At 35.7% G+C, this 15,468-nt stretch overlaps 1 protein-coding gene and 1 pseudogene across 1 annotated transcript; one reads left to right on the forward strand and one right to left on the reverse strand.

The window, feature by feature from the left end:
- Positions 1-219: 219 nt before the first annotated feature.
- LOC147398898 (putative serine/threonine-protein kinase PIX13) lies at positions 220-3,639 on the reverse strand (annotated as a pseudogene).
- Positions 3,640-7,465: 3,826 nt separating this feature from the next.
- On the forward strand, positions 7,466-14,386 carry LOC147398899 (Potassium transporter family protein). Its single transcript, XM_086448236.1, has 9 exons — positions 7,466-8,044; positions 9,558-9,786; positions 9,880-10,128; positions 10,824-10,874; positions 11,591-11,851; positions 11,995-12,047; positions 12,178-12,292; positions 12,422-12,676; positions 12,953-14,386. Exons 1-9 carry the CDS (start codon positions 7,814-7,816, stop codon positions 13,999-14,001), a joined length of 2,493 nt encoding a protein of 830 aa, XP_086304362.1. The 5' UTR covers positions 7,466-7,813; the 3' UTR covers positions 14,002-14,386.
- The last annotated feature ends 1,082 nt before the right edge of the window (positions 14,387-15,468 follow it).

The raw sequence follows: 15,468 nt of genomic DNA on the forward strand, positions 1-15,468 counted from the left end.
GAATTTTTTTTTGACGGCCCTGGACTATCAAATTATTGGAAAATGAGCTTAAAAAAAACAAAAAAAATTCCATAGAGTATGACCGTCAAATTTGAAGATTTAACAAACAATAGCTCGGTCCTCTAATTCACCAATCACAATAAAAAAAATAATAATAAAAAAATCAGAAAAATAAAAAAATAAAAAAAACAAAAGAAAAATCATAAAACAAATTCCAAATTAAGCTAAACAACTCAAAATTCATATTATATATTGAAATTCCATTGTTAAACAGGCTCTACTAGAAGCAATTAGGCACCAATAAGCTTCTTATTACAATTCAAAGGGCACCAATAAGCAGCCGTTTTGGGATTCCTTGGACTTTTCCTTGATGGCTTGCAACCGTTCCAAAGCTTCCACAACTTCTTTCATCGATGGATGGTTTCTTGGATCCGTCCCTAGGCATTTGAGAGTGAGTTGCGCTGCTTGTACTGCTCCTTTGACAGGATACTGACCATCGAGCCGTGGATCTATTATATTAGAAAGCTTTCTTCGCTCCGATAGAGATTGGCTTTAACCACTCCACCAAATTATGGTGCCCACTTGGGCGGTTTGTGTCAATTGCTCGTTGGCCTGTTAGCATCTCCAGCAACACTACTCCAAAACCATATACATCACTCTTCACATATAAATGACCTGTTCAGTTTGGGCACATTTTTTATTCATTCATTATCAAGTATTTTTAACTCTTCTTTTGTGGGCATGCACACCAATTCAGATGACTCAAACGCATTAAATCAAAAATTAAATTCGATCAGCCCAACTGTGGCCCATTGGGACTGGATTTGAGCTCAGTGGACCTATGTTCAGTAGGTAACTACCTCTTTAGGTTTGGGTTAGGACTCAACCAAGTCCTAACCCACCCATTGACAGCCCTAACTGATTTTGTTGTGTAGATCCACACATTCACATGTCATGGTTATTCCAATGAGCACGACCGTGACATGTGGGCAACTTTACTTGTTGATTTGAAAAACATGATTCGGGCCCTTGTACATCAAACCGCTAGGCGGGGGTGACTGTCGAATGGCTATGTAGTATGGGATCATAAAAGGAGCCAGGATATTTTTTTACCTGTGGCAATATATTCAGGAGCTGCATACCCATATGTGCCCTTTACACGTGTTGTCACATGTGTGTCACCAGGCAATGGGCCATCTTTTGCCAAACCAAAATTCAATAGTTTTGCATTAAAATACTACAAAAGAAAGAAAATACAAGCACATTTAATTGCATTAAACACACTTTTTTCTTTTAATATCAAATTCTGCGATGATTTAGTAAATTTACCTCGTCGAGTAAGATATTGGACGACTTGAAGTCCCTATAGATAATTTTCTTTTCGGATGCGTGCAAGAATGCTAGGCCTCGAGCTACACCTATGGCTATCTTGAGTTGTGTGCTCCATGAAAGAGGTTGGACTGAACCCTCTGCACAATAAATAATCTTGCATAACTAACAAATGTTTGGATAGTGGACAATCCATCCTAAAGTCAATATGAAAATTTGAAATGCTAATCAACATTTGAAACACACATTGAAGTACATCAATTCTACTGTGAACTAAAACTTATAAGGCTATGAACTAGAAACAAAGAAGTGGAGACTTAAATTGTTTATTTAATTTTTGCCTTGGTGTCCCAAGCTCAGATGTCTCATATGCATTATCACTACCATAGTCAAGTGTTTTGGAAGAACTGCCACCAACCACAGAAACACCTGAACTTTGTTGAAAAGAAACTGCACTGTTTCCAGAAGGCTTTGCCTCTAAAGTTTGCTGATTTATATCATGAAATGCTGGAAAGAAAAATACGTGGAACCAACATGTTAATAGGAAGTCATACTTATTAATATATATATATATATATATATATATATATATATATATATGTGTGTGTGTGTGTGTGTGTGTGTGAAAGTTCAAAGAAAAAAAAAAATGAAGTACAGATGTTTCCAAGCACAAATGATGCATTAAGGACATTAGGAGACACCTACAAGACCTAGCAGCAGGGTTTAGCTCAAGGAAGGATGCCACTGGAACACTTCTAAATAAATTAAGGGTCCCTATCCGTGGCCAACAGTTTGGCAAACATTTTGGCAAACACTTTTTCAAAACATGGGTTAGAGGTCTTGGAATGGGCTGATTTTTGGTGAGGATGATCTCTACGGTGAGGAGATCATCCTCACCAAAAATCAGCTCATTCCAAAACTTCTAGCCCCATTTTACAAGTTGAAAAATCGTGAACCGACCATTTTTTGTAAACCATTTTTGATGAGGTTAGAAGTTTTGGAATGGGCTGATTTTTGGTGATGATGATCTCCTCACCATAGAGATCATCCTCACCAAAAATCAGCCCATTCCAAGACCTCTAACCCATGTTTTGAAAAATGTGTTTGCCAAAATGTTTGCCAAACTGTTGGCCATTGAACGCTACTCATAAATTAATATCAGATAGTAGCTTGCCCATCCACTCCTCCAAAGAACACCTTCTTTGAAACAAAACTAAGCAGTTTGTGAACATTAACTATCCATACAGAATGCAGATAGCTGATTCCAAGTTTCTAGATAAAGGTAACTATACAGGAGGATTGTAATTAATTAAACAATACATAAGTATTCAAATTTGCATACCTGATATCCCAGAATCTGGCCTACTGTTATGAGCTTCAACATAGGCATTTGCTACAGGACCAGCTCTGACATTGCCAACAAATTTATTGCCATTGCTGTGCCAAGGTGCAGACAAAATGATATCCCGTAGTGGAGGCTCGCTAAAGCAACTTATGATCAAATTGCACTTCTAACTTTTTCAAGCTACATGATTAGATGATTTATCAAAATATATGGTATAGAAGCAAGGAATAAAGATCCACAATTTACTTGAAGCAATCCAAATCTCCTAAGAGGCAAGTGAACCTAATCCAATAAGGATATCCATATCTGACCAACCATGTTGTTTTGGTTGGTCAAAAGAATGAAAAAATATTGGCAGACATTAAGAGAAAAGTTCTGGATAGGAAGGTCCTCTCATCCAAACTGTAAAGTAGTATATCTCCTACCCATTAGTTGGTTGACCTTGCGCCATACATAAGCTCTACATATTCCTACATTAAATATATAGAACAACAAATGTTACTTGTCATCCGTTACTCTTGGAATGTTGTTACATGACTTTTAAGTCCATCTATACAGAAAAGTATGGCTCGTGATTCTTATTATAAAAATGGGCGAAACACATCACTGTGAAAGCATGTTTGACGATCTCAGTTGTGCTTTTAATGTCAATAGGCAATACATTGGGGTTCTTATACAATGTTGAATCAAGATTATACATAAAGAATCAACTAGAGATCCCACCCTAGAACGTACACACCTTGAACCAAGTTGACTGCAACGGATCGTCGGTGGTGTGCACTTTTCCTTCAACCGTCACGACATGGTCACTACACCTTTTACCTGGAAAAGTGTTTTGATGGCTGCTGCTGGTTACTTGAAGTTGAATTGGAAGATGTGATGTTTCCATTATTATCTTGAGGTGGGCCAGCCCACTTCGGTTCTGCATTTGACGGTTCCACCACATGGACAGATCTGTCACTCATTATTATCTTTGTAAATCTCTTCGGTTCTGCATCTTACGATGTTGCAACCAACTTATTTTTTAGCACTTCATTACATTGTGCAAATCCACTTATAGAACTTTTGCATGAATAGGCAATTGACAAAATGAATATTATTAACTGAGATTCAAAGTGTTGCTCCAGTATGGACCTGTATAGGTGAAAAATAAATAAATAAAGCCAACAAAACTGCAATTTTAACATAATATAAAGCACACTTGGCAAAAAGTATTAATAAAGCATAGCATACAAACAGAAAAATGAAATGCCACAAAAGATAAAATAAAAATCGAGGTAATTTAAGGTTGGGGTCAAGCATGTCAAAGAATAAAATGAAAAATAACCATAGACTATAAAATGTTCAACAATATCTAAAAATATGAAATGGAGAAAAAGATCTTACAATGAATTTAAAATTGAAATTGGATTAATTTCTTTTAGGTACTACAACAAATAAGAAAAATATTTTTCTGAATACATTAGAAATAACTTGAATTATCTCCTAACTTATGAACCATTCTAAAGCAAGTCCACAATGCATCTAAAGCAAGTAAGCAACACAAAAATAAGTAGAATGTCAAATCCAAAAAGCATTGATGAGCTCGAAGTTCACATAGTTGATATGTGTTGGTTGGGTTTCATGATCTGAGTCTGAAGTATAGAATCTATAAAAAATTTAAAATTCTATTTTATTAGCTATAAAATTCCTCATAAAATTAGTGATCTTTTTTTTAGATTTCATCAGTTGCAGAGAGCCTTCACCGATATCAAATCAGTAATTTATTTTATTAAGTAAAACCCAAATCTCTAAACTCTCAACTACAAATTCCTAACCACCAAACACTTATAAACCTCCAAAATTTACAGAAAAGAAATTCTAATCCAAATCAACAAACACGTTTTTAAGCACAACCTAGATTAGCAAACACAATTTTGGACTAAACCCACAACCTCAAAGTTGGTTTGTAATCCATCAAACCAACTTAGCTATGGGTCTAGGCCTGAATTAGCCAAATAATTTCACAGTGCCAATGCATGTTGGACCCATATTTATGAATCCAAATCCATGAACAATTCACACTCCAGCTGTTCTAATGGAGAATCCAATTGCAGAAAAATATAGCTATCTAGAAAAGTATATCTAATATCAAACTTTCTTGATTTTCAAGAAAACACAGATCTGGATTTTCAAAAAATTTACCTTCTTGATGACCTTGAGATCGAAGATGATGACTTCCCACTGTTACAAAAAAAAAAACAAAACAAAAATCAGAGGGTGTAAGGATTTTTTAAAAAAGAAGATGAAGAGAAATGTGTGCCATTGAAGAGGGTTTCTTGAAGAAAACCAAGAGAATGGGAGAGAGAGAGGATACCTTAGGTCGTCTCCTACACGAGTTCAACTCAACTTCTTCGTTCTACACCTCTCAAGGGTTTTTGAAATCAGATTTTTGAGGGTTTTTGAAAAAAGAAGAAGAAGAGAAAGATGTGTGAGCTTCAAAAAGAGAAATATGGGTGATGTTGAAGAAGGTTTCTTGAAGAAAACCAAAAGAATGAGAGAGAGAGAGGTCGTCTTCTACTCGAGTTCGAGTTCAAGCTCAAGTTCGAAGTTCGGCTACTTCGTTTCTAGGGTTTCTGAAATCAGGTTAATGTGTTTTATCATTTGGGGTGTATGTAGTAATAAATGGCCTGTAAATATAAATAAAATTTGGAAATTTTGAAAAGAATAAGGGCAAATTTGGAACAAAAATTGAGCTCTCTCTCTTCCCTCCGAATCTCTCCATTTTTGGAGGGAACAAAATTTTCACTTTTTTCCCTTCCTTTCCCTCCGTTTTTCTTCTCTTCCCTCCCCACTTAACAATCCAAACAGGAGAAAGGGGGCTGTTTTCTCTTCCTTTCCCTTCCTTTCTCTCAATCCAAACACAGCGTTAGACAATGCACAATGAACTGCTAAGGTGACGCAGGATTTATTGTAATTCTCACAATTCTGACGTGAAAGTGTATAAATAACCGTAGATGATTGTTACTCGTATCGCGAGAAAACACATCTACAGTTATATAAACACCCCCACGTCAGAATTGTGGGAATCGTAGTAAATGTTGCGTCACCACAGCATTAGTGACTCAATAAATGTTATGTTATTAGTCATCATAGGGGCGGTGCAATGATACAACCAATAATACAAAATGACGGCTTATATTTCACCACGTTTTTGTAATTACTAAAATACCATAATAAAAAGATGGTATGAGTGAGATATATTAAATGGGGGAGATTATCCTGTGCACCCCATTACAAGTTAAAATCACACAACATCGTTCAAATTCTTTAAATATTTCATTATCATAGATCGAAACCGACTATTTTGAGCTAATTGGTTGGAAGGTTATGCCTTGGTTTAAATATTATCATTTTTATATAATAGAAGGTGGTATTCGAACATGTACATTTATCATAAGGACTTATTTATAATTTAAAATATTGATTAATTTTTTTTTAAAATCATATAGTTGAAAGGATATTTTTTTCTAATTTCTTTTTAAGTCATCTAGAGTGACCTCAAGCTTGGACCTCATATCATAATCTTGACGTGAAAGTGGATATGAACCATAGATGCTTTTTCACTTGTATCTCTAGGAAGAGCATCTATGATTCTCATATACTTTCACATCAAAGTGTGCAACGTGATGCTTAATCATAAGGTCACTTTAGTATTATTTATTATTATTTTTATATCAAGGTGAACAACATGATTATATTAAATTTAAAATTAATATAGAAATTTGAAATGGTAAAGATTAGAAGGTGGCATGTGTACACACACATAAATCCCAAGGGCTTACTTGTAATTTGAAATATTAAAGGATTTTTATGATTCCACAGTAAAGAATTATTTATGTAATTTTGAAAGAGAATAGCTATTAGCACTCTAACTTTTACTTATTACATGACATCCCAATTAAAAATAAACAAAATAAGTAAATGTTTGAAAATAAGTAAAAGTTGAGGAGTGAATAGAAACTCCCTCGATTTTTTATTTATTAGATTTCTATTTTTTTGAGTTTAAGATTTTACATGAGCCAAATAATTATTGTAAATAACTATTGTTTAAACGAGTATTATATTGTTGAGATAACAACTTGAGCCAAACCTTTGTAATGTTTGAGTAATGGATTATTATATTTAATTGGGTTGTGATAAATAATTTAAGAAATTGAGATGTAATACGTAAAAGTTGAGGGGTATCAATATCAGTTTTTTTTTCAAAACTAACCCACTTGATTATAGGATCTTGGTATTGTAATATTCTTATTTTACTTTTACCAAAATGACCTTTTATTGTATTAAGTTTAATAAGAAAAGTGGGAAACACTTTCCTTATTTACGTAATAAGATTTTAAGTCTTACTATAAGTTGTTTTGCTCAAATTGATTACCACGTTAGCAATCCAACATTGCAACCTTGTAAATTTCATCGAAAATTTCAAATAAAAAGAAAATCAAATCAAAAAACAATTTCGTTTGAGCTTGATCTAAGATTTTTAAAGTATACGATTATAAAGTCGTGCATGAAGCTCGACGTGTTTGAATTCTAACAAACATGTGCCGCGTAGACACCTAACTCTTTCTAGCGATCGCTCATATTCGGAAACATTTTTATGAGACTTTTGTGGACAATGGTATTTTGATGGTCATTCCATCTCCATCAACGTTGTACACTAGAATTTTCCAAGAGCACAACATTGGTTTTTAGAACAGGACAGTTAGAGGGTATTTTGGTACATTCGTAACGTGTCCTCTGTACTCTGTCTTTGTTGTATCAAAGCTCAAGATCTCCAACCATGGATTGGATGAAACAAAAATAAAGGTAGGGCCTTTGATTCGTGGAAGAGAAGTGAATGATTTTTTTGTTGATTTTTCTTCACAAAGATAACAATCTGCTACCGGGATTGGATGTGTTTTTGAAGAAATATTAAAAAAAAAAACTCAACTTTTTAATTCAGTTCGATTGATTTTGAAACCAGAGAACACAATAGCAGAAGAACCAGTTGTTTTTATTTACATGGAGGCGTTTCTGCAAATGGGTTTTGAGCTTTTGATGGTTTTTTGAGGATTTTTGGTTCATTATTGTTTAAATAACTGAAGAATACGAAGAAACATGGAAGAAGGAGGGAATGAAGAGAGTGTTAGATTGGTTCGTTCTGATTCAAGATGGGTTGATGGAAGTGAAGTAGATTCAGAGTCTCCTCCATGGTCGTTGATCGATGGAGATGAACAAATTGAAGGTCGTGGGTCTTTTAGAAGGAGACTGATAAAGAAACCCAAGAGAGTTGATTCCTTGGATGTTGAGGCCATGCTTGTAAATAATTCTTATCACCACCATTCAAAGGTAGTAGCTTTAATTCTTTTAGTTTCATGTTTTATTTTCATTTTTGGTTTTAAATTGATCCTTTATTTGATTTCTTGTGTTGCTTCTTGGATTATAGTAGTTGGAATTTTGAGTATTATATTATTGTTTGATTTATTTGCCAAGAGCATTTGTTGTTGTTGTAGTTTCAAGCCTTCAGAGTTCCTTTTACATTTGTTGGTATTATTTGAGTGGTTTTGGTAGGTTGGTTTGATGCTATACTACATTTTGTTAAGAACATTTGGGGATTTTGGTGGGTTCCATTCTACTGATGTTCTGTTAGATTTATTAGGTTGGGTTAGCAATTATCATCATCATCTAAGCCTTGTTTCCCAACTATTTGAGGTATAGACAATATGCATATGATTTCACCATTCGACTCTATCCAGAGTTTTATGTTCTTTCATGACACGGCTCTTCATGTCATTTCCTACCACTTCAATCCATTTCATTTTTGGCTTTCATCTTGCCCTTTTAGAGCCTCAACTTGAACCAAAGCACTCACCAATGATGGTGTTGTTTTCCTTATTATACATGCCCAAACCATCTCAATGTACTTTTCTTCATCCTATCTCCTATTGGAGCTTGTAGTGTTAAAGTCCAATATGTAGATCTCAATTGCACACTACCAAATGTTTGTCTTATAATACCCTTCTCTAAAATATTGATCTTTGGTATAACTCCAGTTGTGGACCTAGAAATTTCACTACAACCTCAAGTACAACTCTAATAGAGTAAGGGTATGTGAACATCACCATTATCATCATTAAAACCTTATTCCAAAAATTTGGGGTCTGCTGAATGAATCTTGTTCCTCCATTCTATTCTGTCTAGAGCCACATCATCTGTTATTGAAACTGTATTCATATCTATTTTCTCTATCTCAATCCACATTCTTTTGGGTGATTTTGCTGTTTTAGAACCTTTAACTTGCATATTCATTCTAATTGGGGTTGTAATCAACCGTCGTTGAACATGTCCCAATCAACTTAGTCGACTTTCTTTTTGTTTATTGCCTATCGAAACTCCTACATTTTGTACATTTTGTTTAAATGCGTTAATTCCTTATTTTATCTTTCTTAGTCATTCCAATCGTCCATCTCAACATACTTTGCTATACTCAATCTATTAATTTGATGCTTCCTGACCGTGCAACATTTAGTTGCATAAAGCATCGTTGATCTTACTTTTTTTTCTTTTTTTGATAATTCAAAGATTTTTATGAATAAATGGTCGAGGTAACCACGAAGAAAAGAACATACAAGAGAAAAGAAAAGCAAAAAAAAAAACGGAGCCAAAATTAACAGAATGGTGACAGTGCAAATTGTGATGATAAGGACAGAATTCACCACCATGTGGCGTACATATGGTCTCAAAAACTTAGATGATTATTTATTTGCTTTGCTGCATTCATATGTTCATGTGATAGAATAAGTGGTATGATATTAAGACGTGCTATTCCTTTCTTACTTAATTTTAACCTTCTACATCGTAGGATCCCTCCATTTGGAGCACTCTTGCAATGGCATTTCAAACACTTGGCGTGGTCTATGGTGACTTGGGTACCAGTCCTTTATATGTCTTCACCGATGTTTTCAGCAAGGTGCCGATAAAATCAGAAGTTGATGTCTTGGGAGCCTTATCATTAGTTATGTACACAATTGCTCTTGTTCCTTTTGCAAAATACGTATTTATTGTTCTCAAAGCTAATGATAATGGGGAAGGTATGGCTTCTGTAATCCGAATAATATTTCCCTTCCTATAAATTGCTTATGTTGGTACAAACAACATTAACCGAGCGATGCTTGCAATCGCAGGGGGCACATTTGCTCTATATTCGTTGATTTGCAGGTATGCAAAAGTTAATCTACTGCCCAATAGACAGCAGGCCGATGAACATATCTCCAGTTATAAGCTCAAACTGCCCACCCCAGAGTTGGAAAGGGCGTTACATATAAAAGAGATCTTGGAAAGGAAATCCTCCTTGAAAACTCTTTTATTGCTATTGGTTCTTATGGGGACTTCCATGATTATAGGGGATGGGATACTAACCCCAGCAATGTCAGGTTTGTTCAGTTTTTCTATTATTCTTCTTTGCCAGATGACCTATACATCACATGTTAGTATCATATGCAGAACTAGGCTGCTGGTTATGATGACCTCAAAAGCACACTATGCTGACATATTGTAAAGTTAATTTGATGTATGATTGTCCCCATTTTCCATTTGGGTTGTTTGTTAACTTTTATGTCATACGCAAGTCCTGTTCTGCCATATTTATGGATGCATTCATATGTTTATAGACGCATATGAATATGTTCAATAAGTATGACATAAATTTTTTTATCTAGATAAGTAGGTGTGCATCACATGTTTATAAATAATTCATAAATATTGTTTAACTCGAAGAGTCGCGACCCAGAATTGTGTTCGGCTCCTATAGCAAAATATGGTGCCTACGTGGCATGTTTTTATTATAGAATAAACACATTGGGCTCCATGCCATATAGGAAAAGGCTTGGTTAGGAGCGTGTCTTAAACTCCTACCAGAACGTGCCAGGTTGACACCATTCCTATTCTAGAGGAACTGGACACTGTTCTGGATCCTGATTCTAACAAGAACCATGTAATGTACTTTGTCGTCCGGTAATAGTGTCAGCGTGCGTCTGAAATGTCTTTCCTTTATTTCTCTTTTAAATTGTATCTGTTGCATTACCTATTGAATCTCATTAATGTGTTCCACATGGTCTTTCTTTTGCAGTAATGTCTGCTGTGAGTGGCTTGCAGGGTGAAATTCCAGGATTTGGTACAAGTGGGTAAACTCGTTAATTGTTTACCTCTCAGACCATCTTAATTGTTTACTGGTTTTGTTAACATGTGCCTTAAGAGCACGTTAAGATGCATTAAATACACCTTGAAAAATAAGTTTTCCTACAAAAAATCCCCCCCCCCCCCCAATTTTTTTCCTACTAAAAATACCCTCAAATGCTTATTTCTGTGTGTATTTAATGCATCTTAACGTGTGTCCTTAGGGCACATGTTAACAAAACCCACACCTTATGGGAATGGGACTACCATATGAATCATTTCTGAATCTTATTTTCCTTATATCTGGTCGAAAATATAAGAGGGAGTGGCATATCTCTTTGAATGCTGGGTCTCTCACCTAACTATTGGTGAATGGAGATCCCCATAAATTTTGACTTTTCCATTGTTGTATATTTTTAGATGGGGCCACGGATTCATGTCACAAAAATTGAAATAACCGAGATTATTCTATTCATCTTATCATTCTTTTTTGGATGGCTATAAAATGAGTAGAAGATTACAAGAAAGTAGCAATTTGGAATTTTGGATAGGGTTTTCTATGGATTCTTTATTTGTTGCTGTTTATCAATTGGATTACCCTATTAACGAGCAATTGAACATACACAAATTTACACGCATAGATTTTATAAGCCTCCGTTCTTGATGGTACACTTACCACCTATGAATTTTTTTTCCTGATTTGAATTTAGTTTCTTGCAGATGCTGTTGTAATTGTCTCGATTGTAATCCTCATCGGGTTGTTTAGTGTACAGAGGTTTGGGACTAGTAAAGTGGGCTTAACATTTGCTCCAGCACTGTCTCTTTGGTTCTTTTGTCTGGGGTCCATCGGAATATACAATATATTTAAGCATGATATCACTGTTCTAAGGGCATTAAATCCGGCTTACATCTATTTTTTCTTCCAAAGGAATAGTGTGAAGGCATGGTCAGCTCTTGGTGGTTGTGTTTTGTGCATTACAGGTGCCTCTCATTTTTCGGACTCCCAAAAATTTCTGTTTTTTTAAACTTTATATTTATTTTCCTCATATTTAGTTAGACATTTGACTCAGCCCTTTTTTTTATTTATTATTCTCACGTACAAAATCTTTCGTATGTGCTTACAGGAGCTGAAGCAATGTTTGCTGACCTAGGCCATTTCTCAGTCGCATCCATACAGGTCTTTTTTTCAGTGTGCTTTCTTTCATTCTTACTATTTTTTATTTTTATTTTTTATATGTATGATCCCTTGGTTACCACAAACATCAATGGCTCTACCCACTTATTTTGAATCCATCTCACTTTCACAGATTGCCTTCACATGTGTAGTGTTCCCTTGCCTTCTATTGGGTTATATGGGTCAAGCTGCGTATTTGTTAAAGTACCCATCTTCAGCAGAACGAATATTCTATGATTCTGTCCCAGGTTTGTTTTTCCGCAATTAGGGTCCGTCATATTTACCTGCTTCACCGTAAATATTTGCAGATATTTTTTGTTAATGAATGGCTCTATGTTAGTTACCACATTTGATTTTAAATGTTTATGAGTGCACAGCTGGTCTTTTTTGGCCGGTCTTTGTGATAGCCACACTAGCTGCAATGATTGCCAGTCAAGCTATGATATCTGCGACATTTTCATGCATCAAGCAGTCCATGGCACTCGGATGCTTCCCAAGGCTGAAGATAGTTCATACTTCGAGGAGACTCATGGGTCAGATCTACATCCCTGTCATTAATTGGTTCCTGATGGTCATGTGCATCGTAGTCGTTGCCACTTTCAGGAGCACTACCGACATAGCAAATGCATATGGTTAAGTATTCTCCTTTCACAAGGGCTTATTTCAGAGCCTGGCTTTGAATTCGAAATTTCGGAGGAACCCTCCTTGTAACATAACACCTGGTTTTTTATGTTTATTTCACATCCCTACTTTTTGGATGATATGTGGGATACCTCCTTGGAGATACCACATGTAATCCAATGGAGAGGGTTCTACCAATTTTTTTTAGCGAAATGGGCACTTCAAAGTTTTTTCCCTTCTTTCATGTTTGTTTTAAACACAAATGACAAATAAGATTGATCTTGCAGGCATTGCAGAGGTCCTTGTGATGATTGTCAGTACAGCCTTGGTGACGCTTGTAATGCTTCTAATATGGCAAAAAAACTTGTTTATTGCTCTATGTTTCCCACTCGTATTTGGGTCAGTGGAGCTCATCTACTTGTCAGCAGTCCTATCAAAGATCAAGGAAGGTGGGTGGCTCCCCCTCGCTTTCGCTTCTTGTTTCCTCCTTGTGATGTACACTTGGAATTACGGAAGTGTGTTGAAGTACCAGAGTGAAGTCCGGGAGAAGATCTCCATGGACTTTATGCTTGAACTTGGATCCACTCTTGGAACTGTCAGAGTACCTGGGATTGGATTACTATACAACGAGTTGGTCCAAGGCGTCCCCTCAATCTTCGGGCAATTTCTACTCAGCCTTCCGGCAATCCATACAACAATATTGTTTGTATGCATCAAGTACGTTCCAATCCCCATTGTTCCTCAAGAGGAAAGGTTTCTATTCAGAAGGCTCGGTCCAAAGGACTACCATATGTTCCGATGCGTTGCTCGATACGGGTATAAAGATGTCAGGAAGGAAGATCACCATTCTTTCGAGCAACTTTTGGTTGAGAGCTTAGAGAAGTTCTTGAGAAAGGAAGCTCAAGAACTCGCGCTAGAGAGCAGCATAGCTGAGATGGAATTAGATAATGTTTCGGTGAGGTCAAGGGATGATGGAGTCTTGGGTGCGGAGGTTAGCGAGCTTCATATTCCTTTGATGTATGATCAAAGAATCGAAGAGGCTGGGACATCTACGTCATCAGAAGTTGTGTCCTTATTGCCATCTAGTGTCATGTCATCAGATGAAGACCCAAGCTTGGAGTACGAGCTTTCGGCCCTTCGAGAGGCCATTGATTCGGGATTTACGTATCTGCTCGGACATGGGGATGTTAGAGCGAGGAAGGATTCATGGTTTCTTAAGAAGCTTGTTATAAATTATTTCTACGCATTCTTGAGGAGGAACTGCAGAGCAGGAGCGGCAAATATGCGCGTTCCCCATATGAACATCATGCAGGTGGGTATGACGTATATGGTGTGACCCGGTGATCTTGTGATCAAGTCTTTCGAGCCGTTTAATTCTGGTATGAAACTAATTTTTTTTCAAGATAACAAACATAAAAGAAAAAAAAAAAAACAAAAAAAAATGTTGTATTTTTAGGAACTTTATGATATTTTTTATGTTGACATTGTTGAAAATATATATCATTTTCTAGAACTTTAATAATTTGATATTTTTCTTGGATAAAGTATATATAATCTGCATCCATGGATAGGCTTTCATGACATTTAGATGGTCTTGATGAATGAACAATGCCCCAATATGTTATTTATGAAACTATCCCCTTTCTTTGTTCATGTGCATCTCACATGCTACCTTCAAATAGTTAGGGTTTTGCAATAATTATATTTGAAACCCCCCCCCCCCCCCGGCAAAGGTTTTGACAGTGGTCTTCTATGAGAGACTAACAAAAATGATTAAAATGTCTTCATCTTCAACCTCTTGACAAATTGGAACGCAACTTTGAGGTCTTGGGTTCAAGTCCACCTTACCCATTAAAAAGGGATGGTAAAATTTCTTCAACCTTTTGCCGAGAACCCTTGGGATTTTCTTCCTAATAACTCATTTTCACTGTCTCCAAAAACTGTATCTTGTTCTTGTGGTTTGAAGGTTGAAGAACATAGAATCTTGGGGTTGAAGATGATGGAATTTTAAGAAAAAGCCCAGGGGTTTTTTGGCAAGAGGTTGTTTTGGTCATTTTCTTTGGTAGTCTCTCATGGAAGAACATGGTCAAGGTGGGCACATCATCGGTGTGAAAGCCTACGAAAACTCTTAAGATATGTCAAAGGGATGACATGCCCCCTTGACCTTGGTCAGCTCTAATAGACTAACGAAAAATGACTTAATTGCCAGTATCTTCAACTTTTAGCAAAAAAAAAAAAAAAAAAAAACTTATATTTTTCTTCCCAAAACGGTCCTCTTTAACCTCTTAGGCAATAATATTTTTACATTCATTTTCAATCTTAAGATTCCATCTATTTCAACCTTCGACCATAAAAAAAAACCAATATAAGATTTTTTTTTTTTTTTTGAGAAGTGGAAGATTAATGGAATATTTTATAGACCAATATCTTGTGTGAAGCTTCCACCTCATTTGAACAATAATCTTGCCGTTTTAGAACCTTAAGTCAACATTAGTTATAAAAAGGTACATTATTGTTGTTTTCATCATCATGGATTAGCATCGTCGTAAATTATCTACTTATATCATAGATTGGAGTCATCAATATATGTCTTCCGAACCAACACAGGTTGATTCCACTAAATAAGAACCGAAACGCTCATAGAATCGAATCAAACCAAACCAATCAAAAGTCGATTTGGTTCGATCTAGTTTTATGGGTTGCCAATATCCTATAATTTTGCTTCGAAACAACATATTTTTAATGAAAAGAAATAAAAATAAATAAATAATGAATATGAATATGAAATTTCATATTATAAGTC

Source organism: Akebia trifoliata, chromosome 7, assembly GCF_017979445.1.
Source record: "Akebia trifoliata isolate Shusen 1 chromosome 7, ASM1797944v1, whole genome shotgun sequence".
Taxonomy (NCBI): domain Eukaryota; kingdom Viridiplantae; phylum Streptophyta; class Magnoliopsida; order Ranunculales; family Lardizabalaceae; genus Akebia; species Akebia trifoliata.

What these genes read in the sequence shown, in the direction of transcription:
- LOC147398899 (XM_086448236.1), top strand. Translation starts at nt 7,814, where the DNA reads ATGGAAGAAGGAGGGAATGAAGAGAGTGTTAGATTGGTTCGTTCTGAT. An exon ending in TCTCAGTCGCATCCATACAG is followed by an intron (nt 12,048 to 12,177) that starts GTCTTTTTTTCA and finishes TCACTTTCACAG; the next exon opens with ATTGCCTTCACATGTGTAGT. An exon ending in CGACATAGCAAATGCATATG is followed by an intron (nt 12,677 to 12,952) that starts GTTAAGTATTCT and finishes TTGATCTTGCAG; the next exon opens with GCATTGCAGAGGTCCTTGTG.